At 36.8% G+C, this 17,790-nt stretch overlaps 1 protein-coding gene across 2 annotated transcripts; it reads right to left on the reverse strand.

Moving 5' to 3' along the window:
• Nucleotides 1-1,208: 1,208 nt before the first annotated feature.
• On the reverse strand, nt 1,209-17,438 carry LOC126874825 (activated Cdc42 kinase Ack). Of its 2 annotated transcripts, none has more exons than XM_050637268.1 (4): nt 17,266-17,438; nt 13,611-14,153; nt 9,742-12,873; nt 1,209-7,663 (listed from the first exon to the last, which is right to left on the reverse strand). In XM_050637268.1, the coding sequence occupies exons 2-4, from the start codon at nt 14,132-14,134 to the stop codon at nt 7,564-7,566; spliced, it is 3,756 nt and encodes a 1,251-aa protein (XP_050493225.1). In that variant the 5' UTR covers nt 14,135-14,153; nt 17,266-17,438; the 3' UTR covers nt 1,209-7,563. The 2 variants fall into 2 exon arrangements, with proteins under 2 accessions (XP_050493225.1, XP_050493224.1); XM_050637267.1 differs by lacking the exon at nt 17,266-17,438 and adding an exon at nt 15,133-15,786.
• Nucleotides 17,439-17,790: the final 352 nt, after the last annotated feature.

Raw genomic sequence — 17,790 nt, forward strand, 5'->3', positions numbered from 1 at the left:
CCACGTAAGCTTCACGTTTTATACGATACATTTTCTAATAGTCTTCCTTACTAAAGCAAGCGTTATATTTCGTAAGATTTCTTCCAATATAATAAGCTCTTTTCTACTATTCTTTTTTCTTTTGCTTTATGAATGAATTGCATAGAATTTGAATAATCTATCTCAAGGAGCAGATGAAACGATTATGAAAATTTCAAGACGTTTTCATGCAATTCCTAAAATGGAAGTTGATGATAACGAAAAAACTAATGGAATAATTCATTCGTGATTAATTAATGTAATAATTATTTGAATATCTGTAAATTTTTCCATTAAAGTTTCCAAAAAGGCACAGCCGTAAATCAATCAAAACTTGAACAAGCTACATTCACTGAATGTCGCTTCTGAAACGTATCCAAACGAAAGAACCATCGAGACGACGTTCTTGCAGTGGCTCGTTATTTCTTTGAGCGGCAATTTAAACTTCCCATGCGTGCCACATGATTACGCAATAAACTTTCATCAGCCTTTTCAAGAAACGATCGTCAACGCGGTTTAATTACACGTACGAAGTACACGTGAACAGATACCTGTTGCTTGATACCTCAGGCGGGTCAATTAAATCGTGCTACCGGCATGATTCTAGGAAAAACATGGCGTTCAAGTAGAATTAACATGATTGAGGAGAAATTATGTAATTACACGATCGTAGAATTGAACATGTAAGACTATCGTAATAAAATACAATATTTCATCAAGCTTGACTAATTATAGATAATCTTAGCTAGTTTTATTGAGTTCGTTGTACTTCGTTCTCACGATTTAGGTTAGGTTTGGCGGGAAATTAATATGGCGGCGTCGATAGAGTTGTAGGCATTGTTTGCGAGCATGTATACTGTTTGTTCGTGATTATGACGTGAAGAGATTTAAAGAGATTTAAAGACATGTACGATTTTTAATGTAACCAATAATTTTTAAGTTTTTAAGCCACCGTGATACGATACACAAATATCGTTTCATGTATTATTCATCGTCATCAAAGTAATCTTCGTAAAATATCGCACTTCAATCTCACTCTCTTTCTCAATATTTTTGAAAATTTATTTTGAGCACTTCTGTTCTCGTAGGCATTTAAAAGTGTGGATATTTTTGCGAACGATGCCTGTAAAGTCTATAACACGCGTTAATAAGAGAAAACGGTCAAGGAAAATAAAGAAAGTGACGATAAAATCAGTATACAAAATATAATTAATCGATACATTTAATACAATCGAAGGTTCAATCAATCACAAGGCAGCTGTAAAACGTAATAACGCTATGATCACAAATGAACATTAGTGGGTACTAGATAAAAATTAATTAGAATTACAAAGTCGAACTGAAGGTTCTTTCGATAATCACAAATAAATAATCAAGGGAAATAGATTTCTTCGATTTTTTTTGTCGGTCAGCTGATACATTTTGTCTCTTCAGGGACATTGGTGCATATATCTAAGTTCGTTTTAAAAATTCAATTACGATTTCAAAAATTACTATGGACGTTATTTTGAATAAGTACTGTTGACTGTATAAAGCCCCTTTATTTTATTGGCTATATGTCACTGCTATCGACGAACAATAAAAAAGACACAAAACTGGACAACTTTAAGTAAAAATTCTTCTTTAGAAAAATAAAAATAAACTGATTCGTCCCTGAAGAGCTGTACCATGATGGCGACCATAACAAAATACTCTTGTTTTCCGCCCAAACTCGCGAACATTCACCAGGTTCCGGTCTATCGAAAACTGAAACTGGTAGAAAGCCGGAATCATCCTCTACTTTCCTTGATGCGTTCAACCGAACACCGATAATTTCCGTCTTTGTTCCTTTTTCGATCAGCTATCTTCCTGTTTCAACGTAAAAGTCCATAAATCGATAGCACTCGGACGATTTTTTTTATTAAAACATTAATCTGTCACGATTAAGTGGGAAGAGCAGAATTTCTGAATATTTATGTCTTAAATCCTCAAAATTCTGACGTAACTCTGTACTTTCATAGGTTAGATTCGTTCGGAAGATTCCTCCATCATTGTGTGTATGTGGCGTTTAAAATGTCTGCGTAGCCCGATGATATTTATGGAGAAATCTAGGCAAGCTTAAAGACGGTGAGAAATATTAGATAGTCATTATAGTAACATTGATATTGAACAACTATAGTGGTGAGTTGTTTGGAAAGTTTCATTGCGTTCTTTCAAGCTTAAGATGAATTTGAATAAATTCTAGTTGGAGTTTATATTTGATAATTAACTCCTTGCCTGATCATCTTTTCGTAGTATTTGGTCATAAGAGGGACAATGCTTCATCAAGGTGGCGCCAGGGTTTTAGGCGAGCCAATTTGATTCACTACTAGTTGCATGAAATTCGATCTATGAAATTTGATCTGGTCTTTGCTTTTCGCTGTCTGCTAAAAGAATTCATGTTAGGAGAAGAGGAGAGAGAGAGAGAGAGAGTCTTTCGAAACATGACTGGTTAAGTCAGTAGACAGCGAAGAATTTTTGAAAGAAAACTTATCTATCGATTAGTCGATTAAATTTTACATTTCTAAATTTTGAAACTTTTTTAAACTTTTCCACACACTTCCCAAACAACGTTCAATAATAGTCAGAGTGGTAAAATATATAACAATAACTTTCTAGATTAAAGGCTCGTTAGTTAGAAATCTCCTCATCCACGAATCACTTAGATCCTATGAATCCATAGAAATCCTATAAACCCTAAAAACCCATCAGAAGGTTTAAGGTTAGGTAGTATATATTTCCCTAACTTCAATTATGTGATCCATTAACATTAATTAACCATGATATATTGACCATGTAAATGAAGGAAATCCTGGATCTCAGGTCATTTACGTTTTATTGGCGATGTATCGAACATTTTTTTCGATCCATAACGGCAGCCATGACACACACAAGCGTCCGTGTACATTTTAGGAAACATTGGATCAAAGTAGGTTAGTAGTCGGACATTGGATTTCAAGAAATTAATTAGAGAGCGTATCTCGCATGATTTTTCAAACACGAGTTATCTCATTTCGACTGAACTTTCGGTATCGCAATGGAATCGCGCGCTTTTGTATTTTCCCGCGCGCTCTGTGCACACCATAATCGAACTATATCGAGATGTCAGTCGATCAGGTAAGATGTGTTCGTGGAATGGAAATGGGAAACTCTGTCAGTGTCCTATTTTTATAGTTTCCTCGTTTACTATTTTTCTATTTTCTTAAAAACGGGTTGACTTAGAAAAATAATGACTTTTTAGGTTAAATTTGGAAAATAGGGATTTGCTGGCTTTTGTCCTATGACAATCACAGTGTTTCCCGTTTTCATTGTACAATTTGTTTCTGTACAGAAAGGAATTTTCATAAATGTATAATAGTTTCTTAAATTATACACTTTAGATTAGGGATACACCCTATTTTAACATTTTCGGCGATTAAAAATTCTTGATAAAACCCTTTAACACGAAATTGGAACGAACAACTCTTTCGAATTTCTATTAAATCTAAAGTAAATCGAAGAATATTAAATCTAGCATCAAGTTCGATCAAATTGTAATTTTAAACAAAAGAAATCTGTTATTCTTAAAAACTTATTTGACCAGTAATCGATAACCAGTTTCGATTTATTGAAAATTTAATGCAAAGACCAATATGAAAAGAAGCTACCAAATATGTAACTCCTTTCTGCACAGAAGAATACAGCGGTAGTGAAAGTTAGGAGAAACGATCAAGCACACGTCCCAATTACACTCGAACGTCTTTTGAACTAATTGACCTCGCATTGGTCAGAAAAAGAAGAAAAAGGGGAAAAGGAATCGTATAATATTAACTCAGTCGCTAGAAATGGCTATGTACACTTCTCGTATTTGACGAGTATAACCTAGTCGGTATATCGCTAATTCTAAATAAGGACAACAAATCTTTCTCGTTCTCTCTCATTTTCTTTCTATTTCTGAACGCTAGAGCCTTTAGTAATGCATATCACAGTTACGAAAATTCAACACTTCTCGCTACTTGGCAATCTCTTTCCCCCCTGTATGCAGTATCAAATCGTTTTTATACACATGTACATTTACAGTAGCTCATCAAAATATTCCATCACACGTAGAAATCTTGCTATATATATTATGTACACATTATGCGTCATATATGAAAGATTTTGAAATTTCATTAGCATCGTAACGAGACAGGAAATTGGTTTCAAAATCATCACGAACTTGACCAACATAACCACGATTTCTCATTATAATGCTAATAAAATTTCAAAATTATTCAGGGTGAGACGCAAACATAGTACAATCGAGCAGGGGGTGATTCTACATGAAAAAATAAGTCGAAAATATAGAATGCAATTTTTTCATGGGATGCCTCGTTTCCGAAAAAACAATGTTTGAATACGTTTACTTGAAAACGAATTGGTCTGGCGTGTACGCGAGCACACCTGACACATTTTCTAATTTATTTTTCTCGGAAATGCAGCTTCCTGTGAGAACAATTGTATTCTTCGTTTTTGTCTTATTTTCAAATGCAATTTAAAGCCCGATAAATGTCGATTATTTATCCTTGTTCAGACCGGAATTAAATCTACTCACCAAATTTTCAAACTCGATTCTCTCGAAAAAGAAAGATGAAAAAATGTTATCCCGAGATTTTTCCTTATTTTTTTCACCCCTTAGAATGACCCCATGCCCGATTCTACTATGATTAACTAACCTCAACCTAAACCCAACCTAACCGTCGCACCCCCTGTATAGCATATATAATATATATATATCAAAGTTTTCTACGATAGGTATGCAAACACTTTCGTGAGTCACTGTATTTCTATCGGACTCGAACGCTTTCGTCAGCCACGATTGCATTGCTTTTACTCGACAACCATGTGTGTACGTTTAAGGCTAGAACTATGCCAGATCGGAGACAGTTTTTGCTTCAACTGGCGGCTAAGCTGGCTTTGTGTGTCGATCATGCAATTCGAATTGACAGCACGTTGCTTGCACAGAATTGTGCCCCTCAGGAATTCTCTATGTGCTTCTGGTTTTGGTCAGTTGGACCCGAAGCTCTTTGCAATGATAATTGGTCCTTGCTAAACTCTTAAAACTTGTTATACAGTAGAATCTTCATTTGTTCAAACGTATAAAATAATATTAACACGATGACGATTAGTGGAGCGACACTAGCGCCGCGAGAGCGTCAACTTCATTTTACTTAATTTTAGAGTTTGCCACGTTTTAATCCGTATATCGTGTTTCACGTACAAAGATCACGACTGGGCCATTCTGAGGAGATCACATTCGTTAACTTCGTAAATTGAAATGTACAGATAAGCGTCCATGTTTAAATTTATCTTAGAATTGACTCTTATTTATACAATTTTCTTGCAATGCAAATCTACAAAAACTTGTGGTTGTTTAATTGGCGGACCAAACGAACCAGTTAATAAATTATGGTACAAGAAGGGAATTATGCCATGTTTGAACGACAGAAACCAAAGTACAATTCGTGAAATTATTTTAAATGAAATTATTGTGTAAGAATTACCAAGCTAAAATTCTTCTTTTCTAACAGAATGATTTAATCGTTATTGCGACAAATGAATTTTTCTCGTCTAGTCATCGATGATACCGTCAATTGCAATTTCTCTGCGATTTCCTCGTGGAATTCGATCATAAAAAGTCAGGCGCTTACAAGCACTTTCACAGTGATACTGTCATAACTATTCATGAAACAGCAGAAGAAGAGTTCCCATTTTTTTCACGGAATTGACAGAGCTTATATGGAACACACATGGCTTTTCTCTGAGATTTACTTGCGGTCACGTAAATCTATTTGCGCACAAACATTTGTCGATGAGAAGAGCTTCAGATTCCAACTGAAATGGTCGAATATAGTAACCGTTTAATTCTTATGACCACTTTATTCATTTATGGTGCAAATATAGGCAGATGGTTTTTGTTTGTTCTTTGAGGAATGTTTATGCAAATTACATAGGTAAATATTTAAATTCCAATTGTTCGTGCAAATAATTTTCTTTACTTTGATAGATCTTGTCTAAATTCAATTTAGTTTAATTTGTAATTATCAGTTAGTATAAAAATTGAAGAAACATTCTATGATTCTAGTGCTTTGAGAGAAGTGGAGATTGGTTTAAAAATATCTTAATTTAGATTGCAGCTTTCTAAAATTATTTTTTCTTTGTTTCAGTTAATACTTTAACTGCTGTAACGAATATCTAGCTCACTTTTGATATTCTCTATATTTTTTCATATCAGATACAGCGTGTGAGTTTTTCAATTTTCTATAAATGCATAAACATTCACGATCTTAGGAAGACTCTCTTTATGAATAAAGATACAAATCTTTTTACTAGCTTCACTAATTAAATCCTCTTAAAAATACAGGATTTATTAGAATACTTTATTTATTCAAAATATGGAAGAATACTTTCATGGCATGAAAATTACACCATAAATGAATAACATGTCCATAAATTCAGTGAACCTTTTTTATACAAACAATGAATACGTTTACATAAAAAGAATCTTGAGTATTCTAACATAAAGAGTATCGATTTATATAATACTTGAAAAATTAATGAAATTTCCCTTCTTTGCGAAAATTACTCATTTAAAAAATCACTGTTGAACGATACTTTTGCAGAATAAAATAAACAATATATAAATGGTATATATACTTTCTGTTTGATAAGAAGCACATATCCTAAAAACTATGTGACTCGAACATTCTCAAAAGAAAAAAAAAAAAAAAAAAGAAGAAGAAGCAGAAGGAAAGAAACTTACTTTCATCCCCAGCCATCCTTCTTGTCGTAAAGCATTCTGCGTGGATGTTGCAGTTACACGCTGGCCCAACAGTAACAATTTTATTTTCTACTTTCGGAGACACGATTCGCTACGGTAGCTCACGCAATTTTTCTTTATTTCTTTTCTAATTTCTGGAATGCAACTTGTGCTCCTTCATTTTTACCAAATTGTAAAATAAGAGGGGAGTGAAAATAAAAGAGAAAAGAAATAGAAAAATATCAATACTCATTCCCTTCACGGAAATTATTTTATAATCTTTCGTAGAGCCTCGAAAAATTTTAAATATCCTATCTATCTCATAATTATAAAACCAGCCCGAAGATGTTCATATTATTTCTGGTTCATATATAATATTTCTACAAATTCATATTTTCATAAAAATAATTTTGAAAGTAAGATTCCGCTAGAAAATTGTATTCTTTTTCTATTAAATAATACAAAGGGTACGAATTAATAATAAAAAGGAGTAATAAAGATAGTAAACGGTTTAATATTACAAAATGTGAATTTATAGAATTTGGAATATTAGGGTGGCTTTACGTTTATGAGACGCGGTATCATAGTCTTAAGAAGATGTCTTTTTCAGGAGACAATTAATTATACTCGGAGCCCGTAGCCTCGTTTTACGCAATGTATGGCTATCTTTTATAAATACATATACCTATATTTACTGCTATAGTTACTTTACAATATCTTCAATAAGAGCGCGCTCTTAATATCTGGCTTCATTTGACCTGATCTAACAAAAGGGAAGCCGCTAAATCTACATCGTATTCAGTCTGCTTCAGAGCACCCTCGCACTGTTGTCGATCTGCCAAGCCCAATCTGAAATTACAATAATTGATCGCGTCATTTTCCGAACGTTCAGCTTCATTGCACAATTTGAAAACCCATGATATTTTGTCCCAATAGGTTACTGAAAGATCGTTGATCCATTAACATACAAATTTTATCCAAAGAGGGGTTTTTGATTAATTTATGTAATTGAACTTATTAGCATTATGGCTATGAGAAGAAATCCGAAGGTTTTACAGCACAATGATAAAGGATTTCCTTGCCCACGGTAATCTTCTTTATGAAATTGACATAAGCTATATTTATTTTGTGTCACTGAGTGGTCCTTAATGGATTAACTGAAATAGTATGATACAGGGTGGTTGGTAACTGGTGGTACAAGCGAAAAGGGGGTGATTCCAGGCGAAAAAAGAAGTCGAAAATATAGAATAACAATTTTTCGTTCGAGGCTTTGTTTTCGAGAAAATCGACGTTGAATTTTCGCTCGGTACGCCTGCACTTTATCGCGTCTCGTTATAACGGATCTCACTCCTTTTTTCGCGTAGAATCACCCCCTTTCCGCTTGTACCACCAGTTATCAACCACCCTGTATATTATATTACACAGTCGAAAATATAGAATAAAAACTTTTTTTAATTTTTCCATCGAGACAACGATGTACAGCGAGATCCGTTATAACGAGACGCGATAAAGTGCGCGCGTACCGAGCGAAAATTCAAAGTCGACTTTCTCGAAAACAAAGCCTCGAACGAAAAATTGTTATTCTATATTTTCGACTTCTTTTTTCGTCTAGAATCACCCGGTTGCAGCCGGTTTTTCAATTATGGCTGCACTAAATTCACAAACGTAGTACTTTTATAATACATAAATTTGTAATTTCTAAAACACACAATGATTTCAAACTTTTGGTCTACAGCGTAGTTTAATCGTGAAACTTATACGATCAAGAACTTTCTGTGGATATTTATTTGGAGAAATTTCGGGAGATCTACAAGTAGATAGCGATCAAAGCATTTCTTATATCTTCGATAAAATTTCACTAATTCTACGATCGAACAAAAATCGAAAGTATCTTTTATATGTAGTTGGAATATATAGTCGAAAGATATTGACATCAACGTGATAATTGGTTAAAAAGTGAAAGGAATATTAAACAGTACTTTCTCAGAGAAAAGTTAGACGTGCAGAAATCCTAACCTTTCTTTTCGAAACGTTACGATTTGTTTGAATATACAGAATATCGGAAATTATGTAAATAACTCTATTAAAGAAATACATATAATTTTTAATTTATACGAATTAAATATAATAAGGAATCACATGTATAAAGTGGATTATGGATGACATTCAAGGAATAGAATCTACTCTTGTATCCAAGAGCAATTAAAAAAGAAAACACGCTGAGTCTGCCTTCAACCTACAAGACACTAAGACTGCTGACCACAAACTACGTATAATGTTTCAATGTCTTGCTTTGGAATAACACGATACATAAATCCATGAGAAAACCATGAAACAAGGAGTTAAAGAAAGGGAAACGACAGATAAAATATTGCAATTTTGCTAATATCAATTTCAGAATCCGAAAGATAATAAAAATTGTACTAACTTAACCCAAATTTAATTTAAAATTGACCCACGTCTAATTAACTCCTTGCCATACCATTTAACTCGGAAGAATCGGAAATCCAAACGTTGCGCGCGAATGGTCAGGGAAAGAGCCGAAGCGACGGACACAGAGCGTCGGAACTTGAAACATGAGATCGTGCGACTGAGTACGTTGATAGCCGCGGCCGTGTTTAAGAAAAAGACACCATTCGATACATTCATACTTGACCCGAGTGAGACTCGTGATATTCACGTTTAACACGAAATTAGACTCGTGGCCTATTCAGGTTTGGCTCAAAATTCTCATCACGACTCAGACTCGTAACAGTATGGCAAGGGGTTAAAATTTAATCCAAACCTAACCCAAGCCAGAAAATAATAAAAATTGTACAGATTCGAAAAAATCCGTTAAATCCGCATCTCTCGAAGTTCTCTTCCCATTCACTTCCCCAAATTCGCAAAACCATCTAAGCAATAATTCAAATTAATTTCAAACTTACCTAAAAAGGGACTCGATCTTCGCCTGCCTGTCTTTCAGGATCTGTTTGGCCGCTTGATTAGTGTCCCAGCCAGTTGCCTGTAGCGCGGTGAGTATTTCCTGTTGTGATGCGTCAGCTGCCTCTCTCTGCACCTTCATTACTTTGTTCGCTCGAAATTCATCGTTGAGGGACATGACCAGCTGTTGAGAGGCCGCGGTCAATGGGGGGCTGACACCAGAGGGGTACGCGGACGTGGAGGGGGCTAATTGAGTATTAACGACCGTCTCTGTCATCTGAGGAGGCAGACATCTCGTCGAGGATGCTTGCAGCGTCATGGCGCCCTCTTGAGGCTGGTTAGTGTGCGTGAGCTGGAGTAGATTGGGACTGTTAGCCAAATTGCTAGCTAAATTGGACTTCATTGCAGTCTGGCCTTGTCCAAGATCGTTTTGAACCGATTTCATGGGACTCCACGTTGCTGGAGGCGGAGGATTGTATACCGGAGGCTGCTTCAGGTGAGGACTAAAGTCACAGGGATGACCTTGACCAAAAATATTCCTCGTAGACTGACCAGAACGAGCCTGGGAGCTGGCTGCAGCTCCCTCCAAGTAGTGACTATGACTTAGATTGCTGGCTGAATCACCTGCACCCGACGTACTAGCTGCATAATAATTCCTTAGAATATTCTGCTGCACTGTCTTGTTATATAGCGTGTTAAACTCGTTTTGAGACAGTTGGTCTAGGTTTGGTACAGTCTGTTTCAACTCCGCGTACACTTGTTCCGAAAACACCACATTTGGAGGCTTTGAAACGTTACTGGAGTGTGCTTGGTGGAGATCATTTTGAATCTGCGTTATCCCATGACTGCCAGTTGGTAATGTGGGATTTGGAAAGTGGCTAGCCTGGTTTGCCGTCGGTAGCGAGTTCTGTGCGTGGTTAAAGGTTGGCTTGGACACATTGCTAGGAGCTATTTGCAACAGATTCAGGTTACCCTGAGCAGTACCATAGGCACTATGCTGCTGAGCTTGAGACTGCTGCCAAATTTGACCCACCATCTGTTCTGTTGCCGTTTCTAAGCGTTGTTCAGGCTGCGACCTGGGAGGCTGCTGTATGTTCGTACTCTTTGACGGCCACGAATTCTGAACCTTGCTAGGTAGATTGGTGCTTCTATAGTCCATCTGAGGAGACTTACGCTTGATAGTCTGAGGTGGAGGCCTTAATGCTGGAATTGTACTATCTTGTAATTTATTAACAGACGCATACGGATCAGACGAATCTGGATTCTGTTGGCTGGTGATCATGTTCTTGCTCGCCTCCTTTTCACCTAAATGCTTCTCCAGCTCAGCTAGGAAAGTAGGGTCCAATTTTTTAGGAGAAACGTTGCAAGAATTAATTGTTAGCTCATTTAAACTTTGGGCCAAGTCGTGATTCGATTTTGGTTTCGGAGGACTCTCGTTGGGAGCCACAGGTGGAGGAGGAGGTGCGTCGGAGGTCTGCAAGTTCCGACTAGAGACATTCACGTATGTCTGCGCTTCACTTTGCATATCTTCGGGCCAATTAGACCAATTTGCCATAGGTGGACTAGGCTTATCGATCTCACTATAGTGATTCTGACTATATGCATTATTTTCCTCTGTGTCCACGTTCACGTTCAAATTGATACTATCATTTCTACTCTCCTTGCTCAGATTAAGGGAATAATGGTTCACATCCGAGCCGGACTCTGGTGTGAAATAATTTGTACTCTCCTGGCTGCTACCGCCAACGTCCTGATTTTGTACGTTTCCATACGTTTGTGTCTTGAAATACCTGCTACTCATGTCGGAGGGAACGTGACTGTAATATCTCGAATGAGGCAGCTTCATGAATACCGAGGAAGTATCGAACGGATCTGAATAAGCCGGGTCGACGTTGCCAGGGAAGTTGGCATAAGTTCGAGGATCCTCGTCCTGCCAACTCGTCTGCTGTTGCCGTTCCAAATCGTCAATAGGCTCGTCAAGGATATTGACGACTCGTCGACAGGCAGTGTCCGATTGCGCCTCACTCGTATTCACCATCTCCTCCGGGGACAGATCTATCAAACTGCCCTCCTGACTGCCACTAGGAACAGAGGCGTTCAACGTTTTCACAGGACTAGCTCCGATATCATTCTGTAATTTTGTATAATTAAACTGTTTTCGCGATCTTGGTGTACCGCAGTATTTATCCTTCACGAGACTATCTGGAGGAACAGTTACTCCAACGACGTCAGGTGGCTCCATAGGATTTCGAAGATACACGTCGTCGATGTAAATAGGACTACCCCAACTTTTACCAAAAGGTGCACCATGACCAGTATGGATAAAAGAATTCTCCAACGGCTTGCTGATGTCCTCACGCTGTTTTCGTCTCATAGGATCGACGAAACAACGAGGAAAAAGCCCAATTTGGAAACTTCGCTGGTTCTGACCTTTCCACCAATAATTCTCCGGCCGTCCGTCTAGAATGACTATCTGATCACCCTGCTCTATGGTCATTTTGCCAGCCATCGTGAAGTGACTGATCGCTTTCATCACAGTTGGGACCATTCCCGTGAGAGAAGATTTTAGAGAAGCGAAGGTTGGTCGTTCTGAAGGCTCCCGAGCCCAGCAACGGAGCATTAATTGGTACATATCTGGTGGTGTTGCTTCTGGTTCGTGTAATCGTTCACCATCCTTGTCTATTTTTCGAAGAATCTCCGATCCTTTTAAACCTATCCACGGCTCTTCACCAAACGTTAACATTTCCCACAATGTCACACCAAACATCCACACATCTGACGCGTGACTGAATTTACGCGCTTTTAAAGATTCTGGAGCACACCAAGGAAACGGTACTTTTTTATGTTCAGTCATTACATAACAGTCTTCTTGTTGCGGCAGTGCTCGCATTAGGCCGAAATCACCGATCTTCACTTTGTCCACTGAACTTAGAAGAACGTTCCTACAAGCTAAGTCGCGGTGCAGAAAACGTTTCGCTTCTAAGTATGCCATACCCGTGACCACTTGCAAAGCGTAGTTACACAACGTTAATACTGAAATTTGACTGCACTGTTTTCGCAGATAATCGAGCAGGGCTCCCAGAGGGGCTAGTTCTGTCACCATCATCATCGGTTGTGATAACACTACTCCATATAACCTGGAAAAAAATGTATTTATTTAATTAATGTTGTCAAATTAATTTACTTTATTGATAGACTGAATTTTTATGTATTTATTAAACATTTGTAGCGGCCCATGGCCACAAAGAAAGTTCTAGGGTTGAAGCACATGTGTTGATCAGATGGCCCGCGAAACGGCGTCCGAGGACAGGACGTCGTAAAAGAATAAATCCTGGGACTTACTAAAAAACCCATGGGCCTTCGAAGAGAAAATTTATTGTTTTATTGCCTACGGGTTTTTCCATCCCCACCTCGGAAGGAAACTCTCTCTTTCGAGGTCCTCGGCACCCTATAAAAAGGGAAACGAGGAAAAACTCGGGATAGTCGTTCATAGTCGTTGATGGCATTTCATGGGAGTTCACGGCAGTTGCTGGTAGTCGCACGGTTAGTCAGTCAGACAGATAGTCACGGTTAGTTCGTAGCGAGTCTGTACCGAGTTTGTATCAATTCTGTATCGACATCGTCTGAGCTCGACGTGCGTCACGTTACGATCTAAAACGACGCGCACTCGACATTGAAGTAAACATTGTTGAAGTTAAACACCGGAGTACTTAAATAACACTCGTCACGTCCTACACCTCAAATTTAATATATAAAATATTCCAAGTATAGCACTCATTATAAACAAATCTTCGTCTAGGTTCTAATTTTTAATTATGTTTATAAAAACATTAATCTACGTAAGAATCCACAGTCTATTTTCAAAGATATGTACCTAATGAGATTGTGATGATCCAATGTGTGCATTGCTTGAACTTCTGCCACAAAATCTTCAATAACATTTGGCTGAGTCAGAGCATCTGCCTTCAGAACTTTTACAGCAACTGGTAATATCCTACCAGAAGGAGAAGTCCATTGTCCACGTCTCACTACACCAAAACTACCATCACCCAGTTTATCAGACAGTGTCACATCTTTATCTTGAATGAGACATGTTAGCACTGAGGAACCTTCAACTGGTTGAGAAGATCTTTTATTGCTTTTTGTGCTACTCCCAGGCCTGATCTTGGTCATCAAGCTTTTCTTCCATTGCGTAGTTCTCTTTTTCTTCACTGCTTCTAGTAATCTTCTAATACCTGGCTTTCCTAATCCTATCTGTTCAAGATCTTCCGGTTGTACATGGTCAAAGTGGTGTAGTCGAGTGACTTGTAGGTCATCTCTTATTCTGGTGAAAAACTGTGAAAGTTGAACATCGTGCAACAGTTCTTGCAGCCATTCTGTACCCTCATCATCTGCCATGTTCAATTATTCTAGTATCCTGAAAGGAATAAATGGATTATAGTGTTTGTTTATGTCAATATACAAAGAATAAATAAACTTGAACATGAAACCGAATATAATTACCATAATTGGCACATAAAAAATAAAGGAAAGAAACATAGTACAAGGAAATGATTTATTTATTCATAAATTACAATATTAATACAAGGATCAATTCAGTGGTAGGAGAAAAACAATTACTCAATAATGTTAAGTTGGTTTATTTTTATTTCCACACAATGCATACACAGTAGACAATTAGTAACAGAGGCTTACGTAGGTATATAGAATGATACAAATATATTATTTATCATTCATTTTTGCCTCTCCTTGAACAGGAAATGAGATAATGTTTAGTCACAAGGAGAAGAGTTGTTGGCACATGCCATGCCGTGCATTGCTTCGTGCGTACAAAAAAGCCTGGCATAAATAGTAGATCACACCAGACGTACCAGATTAGTACTTTTACGATGGTGAGCTTTCATGCAGGATAGGAAAGAATCTCAATCACGCAAGATGTATATTCTCTGCCTTTCTAAACTATTTTTAAAAATAATTCAAGGCTATGATAGGTCAGAAATAAAAACACTAGGACCCTCTTGCAAAATTATTTACTAATTTATATGTTATAAATTTTTATTGCAATCTTATATTAAATAGGACAATCAGCTGGTACTTGTAGAATATTAATTACTTCATTACCAAATTTATTATCATTATACAAATCTTTTTAAAAAGAATAACTTATAACATTTCATTAATAATATTAGTAAATGTACACAAAAGAGCTCATGTAATTAATTTGAAAATAAAAATAAGAAGGAAGAATGCGTTTAAAGAAAATGCGAACTACAACAAATTAAAAAAGAAAGAGCTTAAGCGCGATTAAAGTAGAAACATGTTAGATTCTCAAAGATAAGAAAAGAGAAAAATGAGATAAGTAGATATGGTCCTGAGGGGGTAAAAACATCGATTACCTTTCGATGGAGGAAAACAGTTTGGAGAGCAGTTAGATTTCCATTCCGCGAGCGCGTATGTTCGTCGGAACGTGAATCTGTTTACCGTCACTCGTTGCATGTGCAATGCGGGGAAATCCTATATGAAATTGGACAGCGGCGAAATTTGAGCGGAATCATCGCCACTCGAGCATCCTCGGCATTTTTCTCCCTCTCTGTTTCTCGCTGTCTCTCTCCCTCTCTTGCCCCCTACCAGACTGTTGTTGCACCGCGAACGAAACGCACACGATGAGATGCACGCACGATCAAAGAGGAAGGCGGTCAGAAAGCGGCGAAGAGCCCGCGACAACGTTCGCTTCGTCGGAATTCCGATTGCACGACGTCCAACAGACTTTCACCGTATGAATTTCTCACGCAGCGCATTGTTATGTACTCGAACGACTCCGTACGGTTTAACCTAAAACATGCGCGCGATTTTTCCCACTTGGACCGAGACGATTCTTAAACGAAAAGATCGACACGAGTTTCGTTGTCCGCTGTATATTGTATACATCGTACTTCCTCTTATTCGACGGGTTTTCGAATTGAAATTCAGGTTCGAAGAAGGAACGAGCAACCTATCTACCTGACAAAACACAGGGTCGCCTACTGCCATGGAACATGCAACGATGCAACAAAGTTCTCGTTGACGAGATGGCGCCATGTATCACGTTGCAGAAATCGATCCACTAAATTACACACCAGAATGTTTGATATTTTGATTGAGAAGTTTGCACGAGATTTTGTAAATGATTTTGGTTTGTAGAATTTGTAGAGAAATGGAAGATTATTTGGAAATTTTGTGGAAATTTTTGGATGTGAAGTTTACAGATACTTTGAGAGCAAGGAAAGTTACTAGATAGAGCAGCGTGGTGCTATAACACGAAGGGCGCGCGAATGTTCAAATACTTGCGTTGATTATAGGGTGTTTAATCTTATCTTAAAACCATCTTTGTTTTTCATTTACAGCGCGTGTGATATATCTTTGTAAATTTTCTGTTTTTTTAACTTTTATTTATATGATAGCAGGAGAATGGCAGAAATGTACGAGCATATTATTATTCTATAGTAAAAAATTACGTACTTTACGGATAATGGCATTTTAATTATTGTGAGAAAGATTCGAGACTTTAAAAGTTAAAGTTATAGCGTAAAGAATATAAAAATATGATATCGATGATTTTCGTGAATATAGTATAGTATAAAATTCGCGATAAATACATTATCACTGGAAATTATATTTTATTACTTTTAATGAATGATTCTTAATGAATATTGTATATTTATTTTTGTTTATTGTAAACTTACCTCAATTAGCTATTGCTTTAGTGGTTTAATATCAAGAGAAATTGGATAACTGGTACTACGTTATATTATTAGACTTTAATATTAACCCATTTTCTCAAGGAAAACTTGGACATATATACATCGATAGAGATAACAAACTTATCAGTAATAATGCGCGCAAAAGCATCGAGTAACATAGATTTCACGGAATATATCGAAGCTAAGACACAAAACTTCCACTATTTATAATGACAACAAAATTACAGATGTTTTGAGAATTTTTCAAGACTTCAGTTCGTTCGAACATTTGTTCTAGATTTGATTCGTTTTAATTTTATATCCGTGTAAGTTGAGAAGAAACTTTTTACGTTTGAAGGATATTGGCACTCTGTTTCAACAGGATGTTTCAGAAACACTGCATGCAGAAGAGTATTTCCTTCTTTTAATAACACATCACAAACATCAGAATTGTTTAAAAAAAGAATGGGGTAAGATAAAAACTACAATTAAAAGGATGAAAGTTTGTAATATGGTTATCAAATTTTTCTTGATCTAGCAGAAGTATTGGCGAGAAAAATATTATTAAACGTGACGATAGTAATTAATTAATATAACAAATACAATTGTGTGCCAATGATTTTAGTTAAAACCTAACCCCCTCGCTGTATACGTATAAAATTACGTAATATTGTAGAATACATCAGCAAAAATACAATTCATGTAATAATAAACATTGTTCAAATATTATTAATGTCTAATGTATTATCGTGCAATAAATATACTCAGAGGGACAAACAGAATGGATTTAAGCGTGGGAATAATACGTACCACATTTTTGACCCGAAGATCCGGTGCACGGGCCACGAATGGTAACAATGCTAATTACTAAGGTGATAATTATCGTTATTGTGTCACCCACCCACATCGGTCGTGTGCCATGAACGAGTCCCTCTCTCGCATTTTAACCATCAGACAAGTCGACCGCCTTTTGCGTATGCCATAATGAATTCATGGCGCGTCCCGACGTTGCGTCACCCCTGTTCAATAATTCAAAAACAGGTTGCAAATTCGTTCCACCGTTTAAAAAAACGTCTCAACGCCGCTTGCGTCTCTCTGCATGCAAGATGAAATCTTGCATACATTATTATACCTGTGTCTTTTTCACGCCGAACCTAACCTTATTTTGAGCCTCGCTGCAGCAGGCAAACTTATTATAACACCTTGAAAGTTATTACAGCGCCTCGTAGCTTTAATGGACTGGAATTTGTAAGAACGGAATATATAAATTTGGAATTTTCGATTTTGTTAATTAGAATTCTATTTTTATTTATTATATTTCACAATGTATTAGAT

The sequence above is a fragment of the Bombus huntii genome, chromosome 16, assembly GCF_024542735.1.
Source record: "Bombus huntii isolate Logan2020A chromosome 16, iyBomHunt1.1, whole genome shotgun sequence".
Lineage (NCBI taxonomy): Eukaryota > Metazoa > Arthropoda > Insecta > Hymenoptera > Apidae > Bombus > Bombus huntii.